At 44.4% G+C, this 21,157-nt stretch overlaps 1 protein-coding gene across 2 annotated transcripts in view; it reads right to left on the bottom strand.

Annotated features, from left to right (window-relative positions):
* LOC118406272 (homeobox protein Mohawk-like) overlaps positions 1-21,157 on the bottom strand; it is a 32,632-nt gene that overhangs the window by 10,296 nt on the left and 1,179 nt on the right. Inside the window, exons 1-2 of one of the 2 annotated variants that reach the window (XM_035806207.1) lie at positions 17,398-17,481; positions 1,555-1,872 (exon numbers count right to left, since the gene is read on the bottom strand). In XM_035806207.1, coding sequence (XP_035662100.1) covers positions 1,555-1,730 — 176 coding nt within the window. In that variant the 5' untranslated portion in view covers positions 1,731-1,872; positions 17,398-17,481. Of the gene's footprint in view, positions 1-1,554; positions 1,873-17,397; positions 17,482-21,157 lie in introns of those variants that run through there. The other variant, XM_035806206.1, reaches the window with a different exon arrangement.

The following is a 21,157-nucleotide window of genomic DNA, read 5'->3' as shown; positions in this document are numbered from 1 at the left end:
GCGTATGAATTGATACGTTGTTTCAAACTGACGGGGGAGAAAACTTTTGCTTCTTTCTCATGCCATGTTGCGTTTTATACATTCTTCTTCTGTACATGTTTCTAACAAAGTTATAAATCGCATGCTACAAGTTGTATCGTTTACATTGACACGTGCCTAGACCTACATAGAAGGACTGGGAACGTGTCAATAAAACGCCGTGTCATAGAAGGAAAAACACGAACACAAAAACAAACCCTCCCCACGACTAGAAATGATCGTTCCCCTCAACATTCACACGGTGAGGACAGCACTCCACATCTACAAACTGATAACATGTTCTAAAACTTGACAAGCCGAATAAAAAGCTGTTGCTGTTCTCTCCTGACGTAAGGCTGACTGCTACACGTGATTTCTCTTTGTCTTTCTCTAGTCAACATCACGCCATGACAGACTTAAATGAAAAACATACTTGCCCTACTTTTTGCAATGTTCCTCGGGCAAGTCTCGTTTATCAATTTGAGGTCCTGTCATCCTCATGTTTGCATGCTAAGGTCCCTTGCGGCCCCTTAAGAACAATGCAGGCCGTTTTCGTGGGTCCGTCGTTGTTTGACAGTCAAGTAAATAAAGTAATAAGGAGAGGCACTTAAAAGCTCGTGGGTTTTAACAGCATTTACTGTCACCGTGCCGCTGTCTTATGCGCAAACAGTTTGTCCGTGCTGGCTACTTATTGAACGGAAGACCTAGTTTTTTTTCATTGCTTGACGTCACACTCTTTAGACGACTTTAAAAACATGCCACGGTTGGCTCAGAACGTGGTAAACCGTAAAAGAAGACGCACACAACCACTAATCCCCTTGCCCGAAACAAATCGTGTAGAAGTTAGAACAACAACACTACTTCCTGACATTTGGTAAAGCTGCGAACTGTAGGTTCACGAAAGCTGCCACGGCTGTTTTCAAGTCGTTATTCTAACTCTTGGGGAATTGTTTAGTTTGTGAGATGTGCTCTAGCCGGGCCTATTATACAGCGTGACCTGCTTATTTTGTGGAAGACCCTCCAGCATTTCTCTTCTGTCATGGGATATGTGTTCAATAATGAGACCCGGCTTGGGGCACTCATGCAAACACGCCGGGGTATTTACATGTCGGGTTCCCAAGTCCTTTCTTCCAGCCCTCTTCCCTGACCGATAAGCCCACTTGTAGTTGTAAGCTATAAGCTGGAACCACGAAGCACGCATATTTCCCCTGGCATATGGTACGGCTCAGGCCAGAGACTACACAAAACTGGACTGGGAACGTGTCAATAAAACGTCGTGTCAACATGTCAGCGGTTTGGCAACTGACAGCCCAAAGTCAACCTGAGAAATTCGGTCTTTACCACACGCACACACCGCAGGCTCACGGACATGTACAAACGAGGATTCTCCGAATGCCTACGATGTTTGTCGAGGCCTTGCGACGTTGGTAACGTCAGGGAACATGCCGAACAACAATGCGCCCTCGCCGCTCGCATGGCCAAGCATGTACCGTAACTAAAGCCATGCCGGTGCGGTGCGGAGATACTGTTACATACCTTGAAGAGCGGCGTCTCAGACTTCGATCCCGCTCCTCCAAGTCCTTACTCGTCATGGACGACACTTTGAGGACCCCGTCGGCCCCACCGCCGCCGTATTCCAAGTCGTCTTCCGAGAACTCCGAGCTAGAGTCGGAGACAATCGTCAGCTCGTTCTCCGTCGTGCAGTCCACCATGTTTTCCAGCTTGTTGTGAACTTTTTCCCAACCGGCACTCACTCGCTCTCTCTCCCCAACCACCGGAAGAACACAAATCCCAGCGCACCGTTCCGTCTCGGGTCGCACCACGGATCCCCTGGGACGGGAACTACCGCAAATCCTGTAGGAACATTACATGGGGTCAATTTGCATATCGGGGACGCCCCGTTGACACTTCTAGTGGAGGGATGCAACACGTGCGATCGTTATGTATTCGAGTAAACGGCCACTAGTCCATACAGATACATCATAAATAAATCAATTGACGAAGCGAAATTCATTCAGATACATGTATCAGTAAACGATTATAAACGAGTATATAAAGGACGTTTAGATCATAGAAACGAGACTTCATACAGGAGCAAGACAGACATGATTAACACAACGCCCTCTAGTGTCATTTTATAATAAGTGCAGGCATGGTGGTAACCAAGACGACCAATGCCTGTACAGGAACCATTCATGCCTTCACCGCTAAAAGTGAGACGTTAGAATATGTCACATCAATCTTGTGACAAAAGGCATTGACACAGTGTTATCATTTACTATACCCGTACCCTTCTACAAATGGATCGCCCCCTTCGTAAAACATGTTTTGCCATGCTGACCCGTGTTTGCACCGGGGCAACCAGATGTTTGACGGACATGTAAGAACTCCGGCCGGTCTCTGGGAAAAGGGGGGATGTTTTCTTCAATATAGCCTTGAGGCCAGGCTGTTTCCAGGGGCGTTTATACCGGCAGGCTCCTCAGTTCCAGGGCTAACATGTCAGGAAATTTTATTTTAGAGCACCCCCTCCTGTTCCCAGGGTTTAACTCGGGAGGGGGGTGTCTGTACCAAAACTTCCTTGAGTGTGTGGACCCTGGAAACAGTCTTGTCATCAGGCTATTTTCAGAGGTCGTTAGGGTTCCGCTTGTTTGCGATCAAACTCCGTCAAAGTCATCAATCTAATTAAGAACTGACCGTAAAGTTCACCATAGTTCTTATTCGTTTTCATCAGAGATATGTCAAACTATATATTGAAGGGCGTAAAAAGACTCTATTTTAGGCATCCTTTGTAGCCCTGACAAGTGCATATTATGTGATAACGGTGTAAAATGGTTCTCCCCTAGCCCCTCGTGTTTCTAACTTCTGCGTGAAGTGGTTCAAAGGACTACTACAACTGATAAGACAAGCAACCGACATGTTCTCCACTCTAGTTACAACTGTACCGCGCTTATGTGCGACTTTAACGCGATCCTAGCACGACAATTCCCCGACAACGCGACAACAACACATACAGCACCGCAGCACCGTGAGATCCCGGTTCGTCACACCATGTTGTTACCCTACCAACGTGTAACACCGCATGTCCGGCATCCACGCGGCTTTGTTTACCTCAAGCCCCGTGTTTGCTGTAGGACCCACAGGTAAACACTAGCCGGAGATTTTCTGCTTACTCTGAGTTCTGAAGGGACACAGAACAAGGCCCAGAGAGGTGACTGACCCGCGAAAGCCGCGAGGACTTTGGACGAACCCCGATGTTTATATAATGTTTTGTGTTGCAGAAGAGAACCGGACATGCCGTCCCTTGTTTTCACCACTGAGAAACAAAACTGTTGTTGACTGTTGTCGTCCTGTATGCAAATTGAGACACTGAGATCATCAGTGACAGATAGTTTTCTTGTTTTCGTACCATATACCTTAAAGAACGTGAGTGAGAACAAACGGCTATCATGTTTAACAGCTGTTGCCACAACTTATCAATCAGACTTAGATTGAAAAGCTTATTGCCAATATTGGTTATAACGGTCAAGTGTATGGAAAACATCGGTCACGATTTCTAAATCCTTACAACTGAAACCAATTAGAGTATCTCGCAAAATGTCACTTTGATTATCTGTGATATACTTGTATTCTTCTAACAATCATATAACATAAATCTAATACGGTTTATTGTTACTACACTGCCAAATATTATTACACAGAATTGTACACGGATCCATCATTTGCCTACCAACGTAAACGGAGTCACTCCAAGTAATGGACTAGCGATCCCCAAAAATTGACCCCGCCCCCTGTTCGATCATGGTTCTATTTGGAACACCTCCGTCAAAAGTAGCCATTTCTGTCCCACTGTGGCAGTTTTTGACGGAGGTGTTCGAAATAGAATAAGGGGTTCTATTTGTTCGATATGGCAGAATATAGCAGAATACCATGTAATATGAAATGGAGTCTCCCAATGACAAGGTCCATAGGCTAGACTACTGACTATGCGATCGCAACGCAGGGATAGGCATGTGAGCAATGTAGAGGCTTAACCTTGGTGACATTTGGCAAATCAAGATTAATTGAAGCTAATTCGATTACCAGGTAGACATGCAATTTTTGGTTACCTTTGACCTGTGCGGTAGGTGTTTTTATTGTACCACGCCGCTGTAACGTTACAATAGAATAGAAATCTCTACGCAAATATGGGGTAAAAAATGGTAGTTTTTTAAATTTCTGTCGGAAGACCTTTGGATGTTTGCGTGTAAAATGAACGTTTCATGAAGATATTGAATATCAATTGAAAGCAACATCATTCGCCAGCAAATGCAACGCATCTCTCTATCGCATTGATATATATCTAACAGATATGCCCAATTAGAGGTGTAACGCTGTAACTAGTATTCGTGGAATGTCACGTGTTAATCCTTGTGACAACTTGTAAATCCAGATAAATTGAAAATAATTTCGAATCCTAACAGAAATGCCATTTCTGGTGACCTCTGACCTTTGAAATAGTTGGCCCTGTGAATTGTAATAGGACAGAATAGTTTACTCCTTGTTACCGTGTTCTAGAGACAGTATCGAAATGTTGTATTCAAACCTATGGGCAGTATCATTTGCCAGCGACTGCAAAATATTTCTCATTTAGATGGGGAACTGTAAAGTACGAACCTCATTATTCAAGTGACAGGTGAAATGTAAATTAATCGACACTTAATTGACGTACCCGATAGGAACACAAACGCGGTTGGCCTCGGAATTGTTTTCCAAAAAAAACTAGCACAAACACTCATACAGCTCCTATCGCCGTGTAAATAACGAATCGGCGATTTTTCCGGTACGTGTTGACTTGTTTTACAACACGTCGCTAACATCGCTAATCTAAAAGCTTACTAGAAAGGCCACATTTTCAACGAAATTGCAAGGGTGTTTCCGAAGGGGAGAAAAAAAAGCAAACAATCGTCAGAAAAGAAATTTAAAAAAAGCTGATTGTGAAGCGTGCAATGCCCTGTTCGCAAAATAAAAACTTTGTGTATATATATATATATGGCATATAAAAAACTTCCGGCGATTTTCTAAGGTATAGCTATGATGTTTGAGTTTTGATTAGCTGACGACGGAAAAAGAACGCAGACCAGAATTTTTACCTTCGGAAACACGCCTAAATTGATACAAAATACTTTTGTGCAAACTTGCCATATTTTCCGCGCCTTCTACAAAAATGTACGAATCATATTATCAGTTGAACTTTGATATGAAGTGTTTCGTGACATTGTACAGACACAGCTCGCCTTAAACAAGAAATCTTTTCAAAAAAGCTGTGCCTTGCCGCGTGGTAGGAATATCGTCAGGAAAAAGCGGGTCGGCACTTCAAGCCCGGCAAGGCAAAATGTTGTGCGTTGGCGTGCAGTAGGGATAATTTGCTTGTCTGCTAAATACGTATTATGGTAGCCAAAGCCTTGTATTGATCTGTTAATCTTGTTGTAAATATATGTAGGTGTCTTAAAATATGATGTTGCATTTTCTGACCCTCGACAACTAATAAATATGAAATAATTAGACCTTATTTCAAGGATATACAGTAACAATTTTAATTTATTTCATTTCTGTGAAAGGATAGCTGAGTGAGTACTGTATGGTTAGCAGGAGTTCAGGTACTTTGGTCAGCTGAGAGGGTACAGCATGCACAGCAGGCGTCCAGGTATTGTGGCCAGATGAGTGGGTACTGCATGCACAGCAGGAGTCCAGGTATTGTGGCCAGCTGAGTTAGTACCGCATACACGGCAGGAGTCCAGGTACTGTGGTCAGCTGAGTGGGTACTGCATGCACAGCAGGAGTCCAGGTACTGTGGTCAGCTTAGTGGGTACTGCATGCACAGCAGGAGTCCAGGTACTGTGGTCAGCTGAGTTAGTACCGCATACACGGCAGGAGTCCAGGTATTGTGGTCAGCTGAATGGGTACCGTATGCACAGCAGGAGTCCAGGTACTGTGGTCAGCTGAGTGGGTACTGCATGCATGGCTGGAGTCCAGGTACTGTGGTCAGCTGAGTGGGTAATGTATGTATGGCAGGAGTCCAGGTACTGTGGTCAGCTGAGTGGGTATTGCATGCATGGCTGGAGTCCAGGTACTGTGGTCAGCTGAGTGGGTACTGCATGCGTGGCTGGAGTCCAGGTACTGTGGTCAGCTGAGTGGGTATTGCATGCATGGCTGGAGTCCAGGTACTGTGGTCAGCTGAGTGGGTACTGCATGCGTGGCTGGAGTCCAGGTACTGTGGTCAGCTGAGTGGGTACTGCATGCACAGCTAGAGTCCAGGTACTGCGGTCAGCTGAGTGGGTACTGCATGCACAGCAGGAGTCCAGGTACTGCAGTCAGCTGAGTGGGTACTGCATGCACAGCAGGAGTCCAGGTACTGTGGTGAGCTGAGTGGGTACTGCATGCACAGCTAAAGTCCAGGTACTGCGGTCAGCTGAGTGGGTACTGCATGCACAATTTGAGGTACTGTGGTAAGTTGAGAGGGTACTATATGAATGACTGCAGTTCAGGTATATGTACTATGGTAAGATTGAACAATTAGTTAAATTTCTTGTGTCAACATTAAAACCAACGGAATGAGCGTATGCATTTTTGATTGATAGAATACTAGGTGTTTCTTCACAATTTGTGGTAGAGGGGATCTGCTACCCTCCTCCACCGACAGCTTTAATTTTTTTGTCATTGTGACCAAAATGAAGGCATTACAACAAACAGTCCCGAGAAGACACTTAAAGATTGGCAAACGTTAGTTGGTAAGCAAGAAACTAAGACACGCATGTAAATAGAAAGACTGGGGAGGGGGGCGGTTTTGTTTCACTTCGTCTTTTCGGTTTTATGAAATTTATGAAATTATGTTTACAGCCGGACAAACCACAGTGTCATTTATTACACTTCTCAATAATGTGTTAACCTATAGTGTCAGGGAAGTACCATCAAGGTAACAAAAATTTCCGACAATGCACAAAGCAAAGTCATCTACGGAAGATGATGACTGGCCACAACAAAAACACCGAATAAAAACGATAATTTGTGGAACCACTACGATAGAACTAGGAGTTTGACATACTGAGTAGGTAGAATTTTATCTTACATATTCTAAGACGTTAAATTTTCCTTCTGAATTCCCGATAACTTTAAAGAAAGGATATATAATGAAGACTAGAAAATTTAGTACGTACCACAGGCCTGAGGTCTCTAACTGGAGTTTCTCACCGATAGCAGGCACGCGTTCTGAAAATGCGTCGCATACAGAAAATGCATTGCAAACAAACAATTATTGCTTGCGACAGGACTTGGGTTAGTATTTAAAATGTAAATAGTGACCCGCAAATATTATTTATTACGACTTTTCGTGTAACGCTTTGAGCTCGCATTCTACTGAACTCAAGTTAGCGTTTTGCTGCGGTCATACGTTCTTGAGACGTTTTAATGACGTCATTGCCTACTTATATATTCACATACAATGCATTGGTCTGATTAGGCATTTATTTCATCTTTATGAATAGCTAATGCAAATTGTTATGTAAGATAATTCACTTGATAATATTTTACTACAATGGATCTGAAATATCACCATACAACGCTTCATTCATTCGATGTAACCAGATGTTAAGAGGCTTTCAGTACCGACCACAACTGTTATCAAATACGTAAAACGGAGGTATAAATCTTGACGGGGATGTACTGTTGGTCGCCTAAGCCGTAAGTTTGTCCACGAGAAAGAGAACTGGGAAGGGACTTCGGAAGGGCCTTTGGAAGGGCTGGGTTAACATTGTTTGAACCATTGATGCATCCAACCATCCAACCAAGAAAATAGTGGCCACAAGGCCATGCCGCTGCCGCGGCAAGGCAAAAATTCGTCATGAAAGATGAAAAACACACAGCGAAGTAACAAATACACTCTGGAACACACAAAGCCCACTTGTTTCTAAAGTGAGTGTGGAAAATCTATCCACTTGCATCACCATTGAGTTTCCACTTCCGACAAGCCGTTAGAACTTGTCTTCACCCGGTGTTTAAGTGATTTATAAACCCGCGGCCAGAGGAGACCGCAGGACCGCAGATAACCCGGCCTGATAACATACCAGCGGACCAGACATTTAATAGTACGGGGCAGGGCACTGGGTACGGGATGTACCCAAGTAGCTACTTGGGATGTACCGGCCTTCATGGAACTTTTCGAAGATATCAAACCTAAAGAAAGGTAGGAAGGGAGAAGACATGGATTGTTCGCGATGGTTTTGAGTTCGCAGTTGAACCATGGTGGTAGGTAGGTCTACCAAGTAAACTGTATCGAGGGATCGGGTGTACCAACGCGCCACGCGGCCGTAGATTTAAGAAAGGGTCACCGCGAAAACTACCAACATAATTTGCCCCTTTAAATTACAGTCCCAGTCCTGTCTGACCTTCTCTGACCCCATGTTCACCCCAGTAGTGCACGTGGATACAGACTGAGATGGGGAAGGATAGATCATCTCAAGACGCGACCAACCTAGCAAAAACCAAGATTCGCACAACATCGCACAAAGCATGTGTAAGTGCTACAAATAATGGCCTTGTAAAAATTGCACACCTCTAGATTTATAAAAACTTGCAAAATACTTTAAGAACAAGTGAACCCAACAAATCTCTACATCGGTTTAGAGATTAGCTAAATTGCGAAGTTTTCTGACCAGCCGGCTTTACTGGCAGTGCTCTTATCTTTTATGCACTTCAGAAGATAGACAGGTTGCTAGATGCAGATCCAGATATACTGGTAAGAGATAAGGGGGTTTCTGGAGTTCATTTGTGACCCATCCTCCGCCAGTACAATAGTCGGCAAACTCTCCCTGCTTTTAATATAGCCTCTACCAGGCTCCACAGGTCGCTGGAAACACAGTAGAAATTGGCCAAATAAGACAGAAAACACGCCAGAGGAGTTAGATGGCCGCCTATTAAAGGTCAAACTTTCATCTCGTAAGGATGGATGGATGTACGTTAAGTGTCTTCTGGTGTGTTCTATTTTTCCAGCGACCTGTGGAACCTGGTAGAGACTTAATCTCCAACCAGATCCACGGTGCGTAATGTATAGTATCAAACTTCCTTCCGGTGCCCGTTTGACTCCCTTAGTCGGCTACACTCCTTGGCCAGCTTTGATACCGCCTGCTTGCTGATGGCCTGCTTGATCTTATGGCACCGTAGGATCTGCTTGGAGATTAGTAGAGGCTACCCTTCATGACAAATCCCCGGAGTGCTTGATAAAGGTCATCGGAAAGACCTGCCTTGGCTGCCGGCCTTCGGAGAAATCTGGTTTCCAGGGTACGGAAGTTGTAAACTAGTCTAATATTTGCAATGAGGCAGACATGTTTTCTTCTATTAGGCGACACTTTTTCTATCTTTCTAGTTAGCACTGTAGTTAGTAGTATACGTAGTAGTTGTTAGCATTAAAAACCTGCTCTGCCTCAGAAGTGATCAGCGTCACTGATGGATGTTATCTGAAACATCTGAACGTCCAGATAAAATCGTATGCAGTTGTTTAGTATTTGGCGTTTCTACAATAAAATCTATCGATTTGAGTTTTTCTTTACTGCGTGCTGACAGAGGAATTTCAATTCAACAGATGTTCAGCGATGTTTAGATGTCCACTCAGCAGAAACATATCGGACATGACAACGTCCTTCCTACACATCTGCTGGGCGATGCTTATCTATCGTGCCGTCCGACGGAGCTGTCGATCAAACCGCGGGGTCTGTTTGTCAAACCCTTCAGTCGGGCACCTGTGGGAGTTACCGGAACGAACGTTTCTGTCACAACAAGTTTCTATCTGTTTGTCAACATACATAGGAAGCATGGCCGTAGGCAGGGAGAGGCTCACACACACTGGGAGGCACATCCAAAAAGGATAAGCAACGAATCCTCTCTTGACAGCGCTGTTATCTAGTAAATAATATACAGTATAAATCGGTTTATACTTTGAAATCCTCACGAAATCGCAAATAAAAATTCAGAGGGCTGAAGCTTGAACATTTTGCTAGAAATCTCGCACCTCCGATTCTCGCTAGTCCCAAATCTACACCACCCCCCCTCCTCCAAATCCTGGCTGCGGGCTTGGGAAGAACTGAAAGATGTACGTAAAGCCTCTAAAGTACTACTTCTGGGTAGAAATAGGGGACAAGATCCCCTGTACGAATGTCTAATCTCCAGCAATGTGGACTTGTTAGGAACGAAAAGCTCGAGGCGGACTGAACACACAACGTCCTTCAGGCTTCACCCCAGGAAGCGTTGTTCTAAGCGCATAATGACGCGAAACTATTGTACTACTGTACCACTGAACTATTGAAGCGGCGTATTTATCTACCTGAAGGGCGTGTTTTTATCTCAGTGGCTCGTTGTAAGTGCACTGGCCTGGAAATGACCTTGCCTCCAGCCATGTTTAACTCTCATTACTCGCTTTTGTCACTCGGACATTTTTTGTGCACAAGCGACGCCTAGCGCGTGCGACAGAAGTGCAGAAAGGGCTGAAGAAAATATCAATACATGTAGTTATATGCAGAAGTGTAACTTACTTGCATCGTTAGACTCCTTGCTTGTATGTAGGAGATTGAGGGTTAGAGAGAAACATCCAGGGTAACTCGTATGAAAGGAAAGACCGTTTAAAAAGTCTACAAAATTTGTGAAATATCAATTTACTAGTACATGATGTAGAGGGAAGTGCAACTTTCGTTAGCCTGCTTCCTTGTAAGTTGTATGTAGGAAATTGAAAGGTAGAGAGAAACATCCATGCAGGGTAACTCGTATAAAAAAAGTTAAACATCTCTACAAAATGTGTGAAAACTATCACAACCAAAAGCAGAATATAGTCCTGACAATTGAAGTTCCAAGTCATTTGTCCTTAAGAGACCTTGACAAAAAATGGCCGACATTCGGACATACCTAGAATATTTCCCAGGTGTTAATAAAACCACACAGTCTTTCTTCTACTCTATCCCCTTAGGGAAAACATAACACACCTGCCGTAAGGAAAGCTTTTCTCCAGTCTAAGACAACACCAGCTGAAAACAGGTGTCTTTATTTGGATAGGCAAAGATCATGTAACGCCATTTTGAATGCAACCGCAAATTTTTCAGTTCATGCACAACGTAAACACAGCTTTGAAAAGGTGACATGTGTATTTACCATTGCTGTGGTGTTTAGGAAGTTGTCACGCCTTCTTTTCAAATTAATGTCATTGTTACGACCCCTAGAATGAATTGCTTGTCGATTTTTTTCCAGTCGTTCATTTATGAAGCTTTTTGTGCCCCCCTCCCCCAATACCCTGTCACTCAACTTGAAACTGAACAGACGTTTCGAACATCTAGGTCATGTGCGTTTGATTCTGTCCAATAAAATCTGAGCAGCTCTAATTAGATCAAGTGAAGATAGTCGTATCATCTTTCACTCTAATAAACTAATCCAATTTCTGTGAGATCATATCTTGAATGAACATTATAAAAACACGCGTCGCCATTGCTTATGTCACTTATAATGTGTACGCCTACGCTGTACGATAATTTTCTCGGCGCCAAGTTTTGTTAGTGAACCCGGTCCCCCTTGGATAAAACACCTCTTGCAAATGTCAACCAGACGGAGGTTTTTGTGGAAGAAAAGTGCCAATTTCCTTGGTAATGGAGTGTCCGCTGTGCGAAGTGATATGCTTGTTAGAGATGGCTAATCTACAAGTAGATGTGATGTAAACGGCTTGTTCTACACGCGTTTTGCATGTGTCTTTGTTGAGGCGAGTGTTTTTCGTAGTCTCTACCAGACTCAACATATCGCGGGAAAGATAGTAGAAATTGGCCAAATGGATAAATGACATGCCAGAAGAGTTAGCCGTTATGTTATTTAGCCATTTCAACTATTTTCAAGCGACCTATGGAATTTGGTTTTGGTCTTCGCCGTGATTCAAGTAATGAAACAACAAACAACGACACAAGCGCCCCTCCCCGTATCATCATATCTACGTGTATTGTGACCTAATTCCCTACTTTTAGATCTCAACGTTATAAAGAGTGTGGTATGTACTCTGGCATGGTGAAGTTCACAATCATTGCCAAGTTTTTAAGCCCTAACAGGCTGCCAAGAGGAAATATCTGAAACATTTTCTGTTGGGCAAAATACCTGTCTGTACCTTAAGACAGATTGTATCGTACGTCCTGATCCTGTAATGCCTGTTTGGTAGTGTTTGCCAATACTTATCAAAGACTCTTAAAATCGGTACATACTTCTTTCTCTGCAAACAGGAAGAGTATGGAAGCTAAACACACTTCACTACCGGTGGACTTGCCCCCTGCTGTAGTGACTTATATATGTGTGACCCCAGGGCTTAAAAACGGAGATGGGTGCTGGGCTTTTAGCCAATACTTCTTTCGCTAGGCACATATGTTGTGAGACCAGGTGATTTGCTTTACATTGTTTGCTCAGTCCGTATAATTCAGAAGTATCTAACTTACTTTCATGCCAAAATTTATCGTTTCTAGATATAGCTTTCAATATCAACTTGGGCATCGCCGTGTAACGTTTTAAAAAGTTAGCATGAAGTATTGCCAAGGTACATGGAGAAAGAACCATGACACCAAGTAGCACTTAAACACATTCTCGTAGCATACCTTAATGTTGAGTATCAAATTCAAATTCAAAAGCCATACGTGCACACTACACAACATAGTCACGCTTCAAGGTTTAAAGTAGCCATACTTGTTAGGAAGAAAAATGTTATCAAATGATCGATACAACGATATCAAGTACCAAATCTAGAGTATGTACTAGAGACACATCACCCCCACCTAACTCCTTCTGCTTTTCCCCCTACCCGTTCTCCTTTTCCCCCGGACTTCTCCTTAACCCCCGCTGTACGTCTGCTGTGCCCCCGTCCTTCTTCTTGGCCCCCGGTGTACTTCTGCTTGCCCCCCGCCCTTCTGCTTAACCCCCAATGGCCGCCGTCAACCCGAATTTCGCGTAGTCGACACGAAAATCGTTCAGAAAGCAACAATAACGGTCGCGCCACGGAACATGAAATAGCCTATTCTCAATGACACATTTTGGGCCACCTTTCTGCCAAGTGGCGTTTCACAACTCCTTCCCAGTCTTTACTTCAAAGGCTCGCCCTCTCGGTGAAGGGCGTATGCATCCGCCCCGTCAGCATCGGGTACTCACACGAAAGTCGTGCCTAAACACCCTGCACGGCAACGATACACGGTCTCATATATCCTATGGTCTGGCAAACAATCTTGGCCACCTCTCTACCAAGTGGCGTCGTACAAATCGCGCTCAATCTCGAGAACACTTCTGCAAATTCGGGTGAGAAGCGGCTTGGATCATGGACGGCTCGAGTGGCTATATGGACTATTGCGCAATTCTATGGATAGCTGTTACCGCTCTCTCCAAACCGCTTCTCACCCGACTTTGCAGAAGTATTCTCGAGATTGAGCGCGATTTGTACGACGCCACTTGGTAGAGAGGTGGCCAAGATTGTTTGCCAGACCATAGGATATATGAGACCGTGTATCGTTGCCGTGCAGGGTGTTTAGGCACGACTTTCGTGTGAGTACCCGATGCTGACGGGGCGGATGCATACGCCCTTCACCGAGAGGGCGAGCCTTTGAAGTAAAGACTGGGAAGGAGTTGTGAAACGCCACTTGGCAGAAAGGTGGCCCAAAATGTGTCATTGAGAATAGGTTATTTAAGGTTCCGTGGCGCGACCGTTTTTGTTGCTTTCTGAACGATTTTCGTGTCGACCACGTGAAATTCGGGTTGACGGCGGCCATTGGGGGTTAAGCAGAAGGGCGGGGGGCAAGCAGAAGTACACCGGGGGCCAAGAAGAAGGACGGGGGCACAGCAGAAGTACAGCGGGGGTTGAGGAGAAGTCCGGGGGAAAAGAAGAACGGGTAGGGGGAAAAGCAGAAGGAGTTAGGTGGGGGTGCACATACAAAATACCAATAAACACGCGTAAATTAAAACGCACAATTCATGCAGTCTTCAAAGCGGCTCATGAGTTCAAGTACTACTACTAGTCTCTGTAATGTCAGTGAATGTAATACATCACAATTGAGTTGAACTACGTTTTGAAGCCTAACAGAGTCATATTATGTCACGAATTGTGCACACAAACACTCGAACACGCACGGCTTTGTGCGCTACTTTAGACCCGAACTCGGAGGTCAGGTGCGGCTTTGTTAGGGGCGTCAGATTACCCACTTGAAGTTGCCGAAAAGAACAAACTGACGAAGAGGGTGGGCTTCACCTGGTGCACTTTAATATGTGCCACAGACTCATTTTTTTCGACAACTCAAAGGGGAATTTAATAAGTTAGACCAATGAGGTTTTATTGATGAAACCTCCTTGGTCAGAAGTTAAATGATTCCGTTTCTCGCGAGAAAACGATTCCCTAAGAGATGCTGCGAGACCCATCTCCAAGCAGACGCATGGCTTCGGCTGATGTTCTAACGTGAATTCTAGACGGCCATTCACTTGCCTAGCAAATAGAATCTCTACTCTCCAAGCAGAGGTTGAGTCGCGGGGATATCAGAAGTAGTCGGAAAAATTACGCTCCTCTTACGAAGTACGACTACTACTATATCTCCGCGACTCAATCCCTGCTTGGAGACTAGAGAATGTCCAACATTTCGAATAGAACAAGTCAGAAAACAGGCAACGCCAAACATCTGCATTTAGAACAGCGAGGCATGACCTTGGCACAGATGTTCACGATTTAGAGATTCCTCGTCCCGAACACTCGAGACAACGCCCATTCCGTGCCAAGCCAGACTGCAGACAGAGACACACGCGCTCACCACCGTGTAAGGCCACGTTGATGTGGTTATATGTATGACATCCTCTGGGAATCCAAAAACTGATGCGAGCGAGCGAACAAAAAAGTTTGACAAAGAAAATAAAAACAGTTGCCTTCAATATGAAACCAAAGTAGTCAGGAAGGCTGAAGAAATTATTGAACACACAGAATATAGTATGCCGAACAATAGATTCTTCATTTTTGTTCTTTCACAACTTCTTTGACCTTGGAATGTTCCGTGCCAATAGTATCCGTTTCCTGATATTTATTTTTGCAATCCACGGCATGTATTTCCATTACCTTGAAGCTGCTTTGTAAGATCTATAATATGTTGAAAACTTTATTTTAGTGATCCCCGCTGTACTAGTACCTTAGGGGAGGGGGATTTGTCAAACCTTGTATTGTACGGATATTTCGTTATCAGAGGTATTATAGTTAAAAGGTTGGTTACCATAAAGCGAAAAATTTAGCTAAGACAATTTTGGAAACGGCCAAAATTTGATGCGCGCTCGGATATCATCCATTGAATCACTTCAACTTGGCCTAGCCGTCTCACCGTTCACGTACACTCTATCTCCTCCATGATCAATACCACCTGATGTCCCGCACATCTCCTGCCGAGACCATTTCTTCCCACCGTCGGGGGCGGACGAGACCATGCCCCGCCGGACAGGCCCTGTCACAAACGGTTCGGTTTAACGTCAAGAACACATCGCCCCCAAGAGAGACTTGAAGCGGTGTCATGTAACTTTGGGTATGATCTTGGCATGAGGCGCTTTAAAGATAACAGATGACCTAGTTGTTATTATTACCGGCGCCAAAACTTCGGCAAAAGATCTCTTACCTTGACAAACTTACAGAGGAGATCTGTTGCGGTTTACAAAACGTGCCACGACTTGAGTACCAGAATTTCTATAATGTGCTATAACTTTCCAAAACATGCCATAACTTTCCAAATTGTATCATAATTTCCAAAATGTAACATAACTTTCAAAAATATATGCTAAGGCTTTAAAAAATGTGCCATACTGGTAACTTTCCAAAACGTGCCATATCTTCCAAAAACCGGTACGGGGCATAACTTCCCAAAACATGCAATATCTTTCTCCTTTTGGGCGCTATTGTAGACCTTTGAATCATTTATTTAATTCAAATCACTCGACATCGTAAGCCAAACACAGAGAGTTTTTTTTCCTTTCGCAGGAAACTTCAGCTGTTTCACTACTTGCACAAACAAACATACTAACGAACAAAACAGACATACTCCGACCTATCACTTCAGTGATTTGAGAAGGCGTTGTTGCATTATCGAACTTGACTCCTCTGAACTTGACCTTAACGTCTTCCCATGACTGACCAGTCTGAAAGAGGCCGCCGAAACATACGTCGTCATCATTACACGTGCGGACATAAGTGATGCAGCGCCATGCCCCACACGTACACACAGTGTCACCATGTACCCTGGTCACCACCATGCTTGGAAGGTGTACATATGTGTACCTTGATACCTTACGCGTGTATACCACTTTTCTGGGTACCATCCCATTTCTACCGGGGCTCCTATTCTTTCGGGGCAGCTTGTGCAAGGAGCCCCGGTAGAAATAGGATGGTACCCAGGCTAGTACATCACTGGACTGCGCCAAAATGCATGCCGCAAGTCACCACTTTTTGAATGCCTGACACAATTCGTCGCAGTCCATCGTGATAGCTATTCTCCTTGCAAAGACTGGGGCGCGGGGGTACTACTAACGTTACTAGTAGTAGTGGCAGGGGAAATAGCCAGTAGAAATCCCGGCCATGACCCAACCTCTGCTTTGAGAAATATGTGATACCCGCTTTACCTTAGGGGGAGGGGAATTTGTCCAACCTTGTACGGATATAATATTTCTTACCAGAGGTATTATGGTTAACACTAATAACAGGTTGGTTTATAGAGTGTGCAACTGGGCTTAGACAATAGGCAATCTGTCATGGCAACCCCCAAAGGCTTATTTCTACACAAATGAGGCGTAAATTCAGGCCCTGACGCAAAACAAGCCATGTTTACAAACACAACAATGCAACCATTTATCGTGGTACGTATTCTCGTAGAGATTAAAACCTTGAAACCTTAGTGCCAATTTTACAGGTAGTACACACAGCGAACACAATGCCTCCGGCTAGGCTTTAAATGAGTGGGACTCGAACACGCAACCTTTCTTGTCATGTACAGTACAGGCACATTCTGCTAACACATTGATAAATATCACCCTTTCAAGTGGCACAGGATCAACCATACATTCTTTTCACGTATGACATACGAAAAAGATAGTAAAGACATGACACAGACAAACAGCAACAATGGTAAGGGTAAACTTATCCCAAGGAAGGTCTTTAACAATAGCAGCCTATTGTTGATACGGACTAGAACAAGCATGCAGAACATCGTATTACTGTTAAGCTCTCTGTACAAGATTTAAATCCCAAGCCAACATTTCTAGGTGTTCACTGACAGCTACTGTAGTGTGTAAATACAGAAAGAGAGAGCATATCTCCTAAAATGTGTGTGCAAGTCTTACACTTTTCTGGAGTCGAGGTTCTAGGACGAAGCGAAACAGCTCTCTTTCAATCAGTCCATGCAGTGTACCGGAAAACATTGTCATGTCAGATAGTGACAATACTCGTTTTCTGGCGGCTTAAATGTTGTCTGTCAGAGAGCCTGTGGCTACAGACTAGATTTGGTCACAGTAAGCCACAGACTTTATGTAGGTCGCACATGATTGCTCGAAAATCCTATTTTTCTTGTCCAAAGTAAGGGGGGGGGGGAGTGGACAGAAATTCGGCTGCCTTTCTTTCCCTTGAAGTTGAAAGGAGGGAGCCTTTGAGGCAGCCGTACTGTCCCTGTCCAGCCGAACATGTACCTTAACAAGCCCATCTTCCTAACACATTCTGCCGTTTAGAATGAAAGGAAGGGCTTAGGAGAGGATTTGTAGCTGAATTTTTCACACCTTGGCCGTGAGCCAAACGTTTTCCAGCCACCGGCTGTATTTGACGGGTGTTTTGATGCTGTCACGCGAGAGTGTAGTCTGATAGGTGTCCTCACTTGGAAACCATTATCATCGTCTGGCCCTTCTGTCGTGATAAAGTCCTCACAAGACAGTTAAGTTTGACCAGACAGTCTAGTAGCGAAATTACTGCTGCACAGCAGACCAATATTGTTCCATAAAAAGATAACTTGAAACCTGATACAGCTTCACCTATGAAAATGTCGTATGAATGTAAGGTTCAATATTTGGCGTCGTCAATCAGCGGTCAAAAACTTGGAAAATACTGTTGCACAGCAGATCAATATTTTTCCATAAAAAGATAACTTGCCACTTGCAATGATACATGGAGCTTATGTTATGTCATCACGTCGTATGATATGAATGTAAGGTTCAACATTTGGCCTAGCCAATAAGGGGTGTGAGTGAGTGGGTCGGTGGGTCGAAAAACATACTATACATAGTGAACATAGTAGACAATGCCCACACATTATTTTGATTATTTAAGTCTGTCTTTCTTCATTCAGTGGCCTTTTCGGGGACACGATCGCGAATTTGATACTGAACCAAGCAAAGCTTTATATTTATGGGGGTCATACTTTGTGATGTAAACTGTTGAAAACTTTGTACAAATGACTGAGAGTTTGAATGAGTTTCTGGCACGTTTGTGTTTGGTTTACGAATAGACACAACAACCTTGGCCTTCTTCACAGCTAGAAAGTCTAAGTCATTACTACGTGTTATGTTCGCAACACTTCGTGTCCTGGGTACGAGACGCGGGTACTACTTAATACGTCAGCACAACACTAGCCTGGATTCCATACCCCAACCTCAAGATATATCTTTCGTGTTGGGGTCTGGCAACATGGCTGTAGAAAGGTTCTCGAAGGCCCGTTGATCAGTGGGAGGAGAACCTAGGATTGATGACCACTCTCACCACAGGTAGCCAGCTACAACACACCACAGTTGGTCAGCAGGCTATCACAGTAGCGAATCAGCTACCTTATGGATTCAAAAAGTACAGTTGGGGGTCTTTAACCAATCATGGCAGGGGTGTAATTACCTCCTGCTGATCCTGTGTTGTTCTATTGGTGGGGTTTTTTGCCCACTATAAGGTGCAAAATTGAGAAGAGTTCCTATCCCATCCGGCCAGACCCCTGCACGATAGATACTTGAGATCGGGCTGGGGTTTGGTAACCAGGCTAGCACAACACTACCATTGAACAGAGAAAGAGCTGTGTTTATACGGCCTTTTCTTCTCCACGCGGTGAAACCGCAAGACACTTACGAGGCCGATCTGAAAGCCGCCATTGTGGCATGCTCCCTGCGGCTAAGCCCTTGTCTAGGTTGCGGCACTGCCCTTGACCGACCTCGTTCTTTTACGTACGTCTGGGCGGTGTGTTTAACCTTGAACTAGACTCGGCGTGTTACATACAAAACCGGTAGGCCAAGGGATGTTCCGTTATTTTGAAATTTTCAAGTTCAACGAGCGCTAGCTTCATTGATCAATTAATCTCCAAGCAGATCCTACGGTAGCATAAGATAGTGGTATCAAAAGCTAGGAGTGTGTATGGCTACCGGTGCCCATCTGACTCCCTTTGGCCGGCTATACTCATTGCCCAGCTTTTATACTATCTTATGGAACCGTAGGATCTGCTTGGAGATCAAGCTTTAATATCATCGATCCTCAACGATCGCTTTCAGCGCATGCGCATCAAGGCAGAACATGTTCGAAGAAATCTCTTGTGAGAATCTCATTTGACACGATGACCTCCGTGTGACCTTAGTGATCACCTGAAGAAGGTAGACAAGATGTAAACACAGGTGAGCAGCTGGAGATAAGGATCTGTCTGTTCGTGAGGTCAGGGGTCAACAGGTGTCAATTTCGGCGCACGTGGAAGCGGGGTTGTTCAATGTTCATGCCTTTTCTGAATCAATAAAGAAACATGAAAGAAAACCTTTATAGGGATAGAGAGCTGCATTTTCTACTAGAATGGTTCCTCTAGTTATCTCCCTTCTAGTTCAAGTGTTGTTGCTCGTCCATCATGCTTCGATCATGAGGAACTTGGCAAAAACAAGGTATGCTACATCCTGCATTAAGTCCCTCCCCAGTAAAAGTCTCAAATGGAATAGTCCACATGACGTCACCTGCAGGTGGTAGCCATACGGCGCGGCTGTTGACCATGACCTACAGACATTGTCATGAAACCGAATAGTTCAGCCTGTCAAAGGAAGCCTATCCAGCCACCGTGGCCACTATATATACCGGAACTCGGCCTGACAAATCCTTCAGCACCGAAAAGTGTGAAGTTTAAGGTTAGAGATCTCCCAGAGGACTTTAAAAGTTCCGAGGTTACCAAGAGATCACCGCTGTTTTGACGGTCAACCAGACAAGAAAACCGCCCGAGGTACTCTCCAAGCAGAAGTTGCTGGAGGAAATTATAAACTTTTTCTCATATATAGTCTTTTTCGATCGCCTGACAAACCCTTCATCGCCGAAAAGTGTGAAGTTCAAGGTTAGAGATCTCCTAGTTCCGAGGTTACCAAGAGACCACCGCTGTTTTGATGGTCAACCAGACAAGGAAACCGCCCGAGGAAGGGTGACTCAGGCGGGCATAGACAAACCCTGGCAGGCACAGACAAGACAGTCAATAAAAGAAGACACCAGAGCGTGGGATTCTTTTCCGCAGTGGCGTACAAGATAAAGCCTAACAAGCAAACCGCAAAAGGGCACGGGGGGAACGGTTCCAGAAAAGTCATCCGGGGAAGGTCGGCAGACAAAACGTACCGGGGGGTTGTGGGGTTGGGCTAAATGTTGGTGTGCGAAGATGAATATGATGCAACAAAACATAATAACTACAAAACACGTGGCACAGGTAATCTGTTGTTAGTTTAAAGATGCCCCAACAACATGTTAACCCCTTTTAATTCCGACCTTGGCCGGGTGGTAACTTGTTAATGTAGAGGACCACCTCCCCAAACCCCCACCATCCCTCTTGGACCGCCCCGAAAACGCAATGTAGTGGAACGGGTAATTTCACGACCATGGTTTCACAATGCAAGGAAAATCACTACACAAAGAGTTGAACGACGAGACTACACATCGCAACAGAACGCAATGTAACACATCTATCTAATGTGAAAACACTGCAGCAGAACGCAAAAGCAAATTCATAGAAAGACTTGAGAGCAATTCCGTTAAGTTTATATGATACCGATACATCATAAACATGGATAAAATGCCTCCACTACCCAAGTGACTAATGTACCGTCCCGTGCCTGGGAAGACAGAGTT

Source organism: Branchiostoma floridae, chromosome 18 (genome assembly GCF_000003815.2).
Source record: "Branchiostoma floridae strain S238N-H82 chromosome 18, Bfl_VNyyK, whole genome shotgun sequence".
Taxonomy (NCBI): Eukaryota; Metazoa; Chordata; class Leptocardii; order Amphioxiformes; family Branchiostomatidae; genus Branchiostoma; species Branchiostoma floridae.
This window is presented reverse-complemented; position numbering and strand designations above follow the sequence as displayed.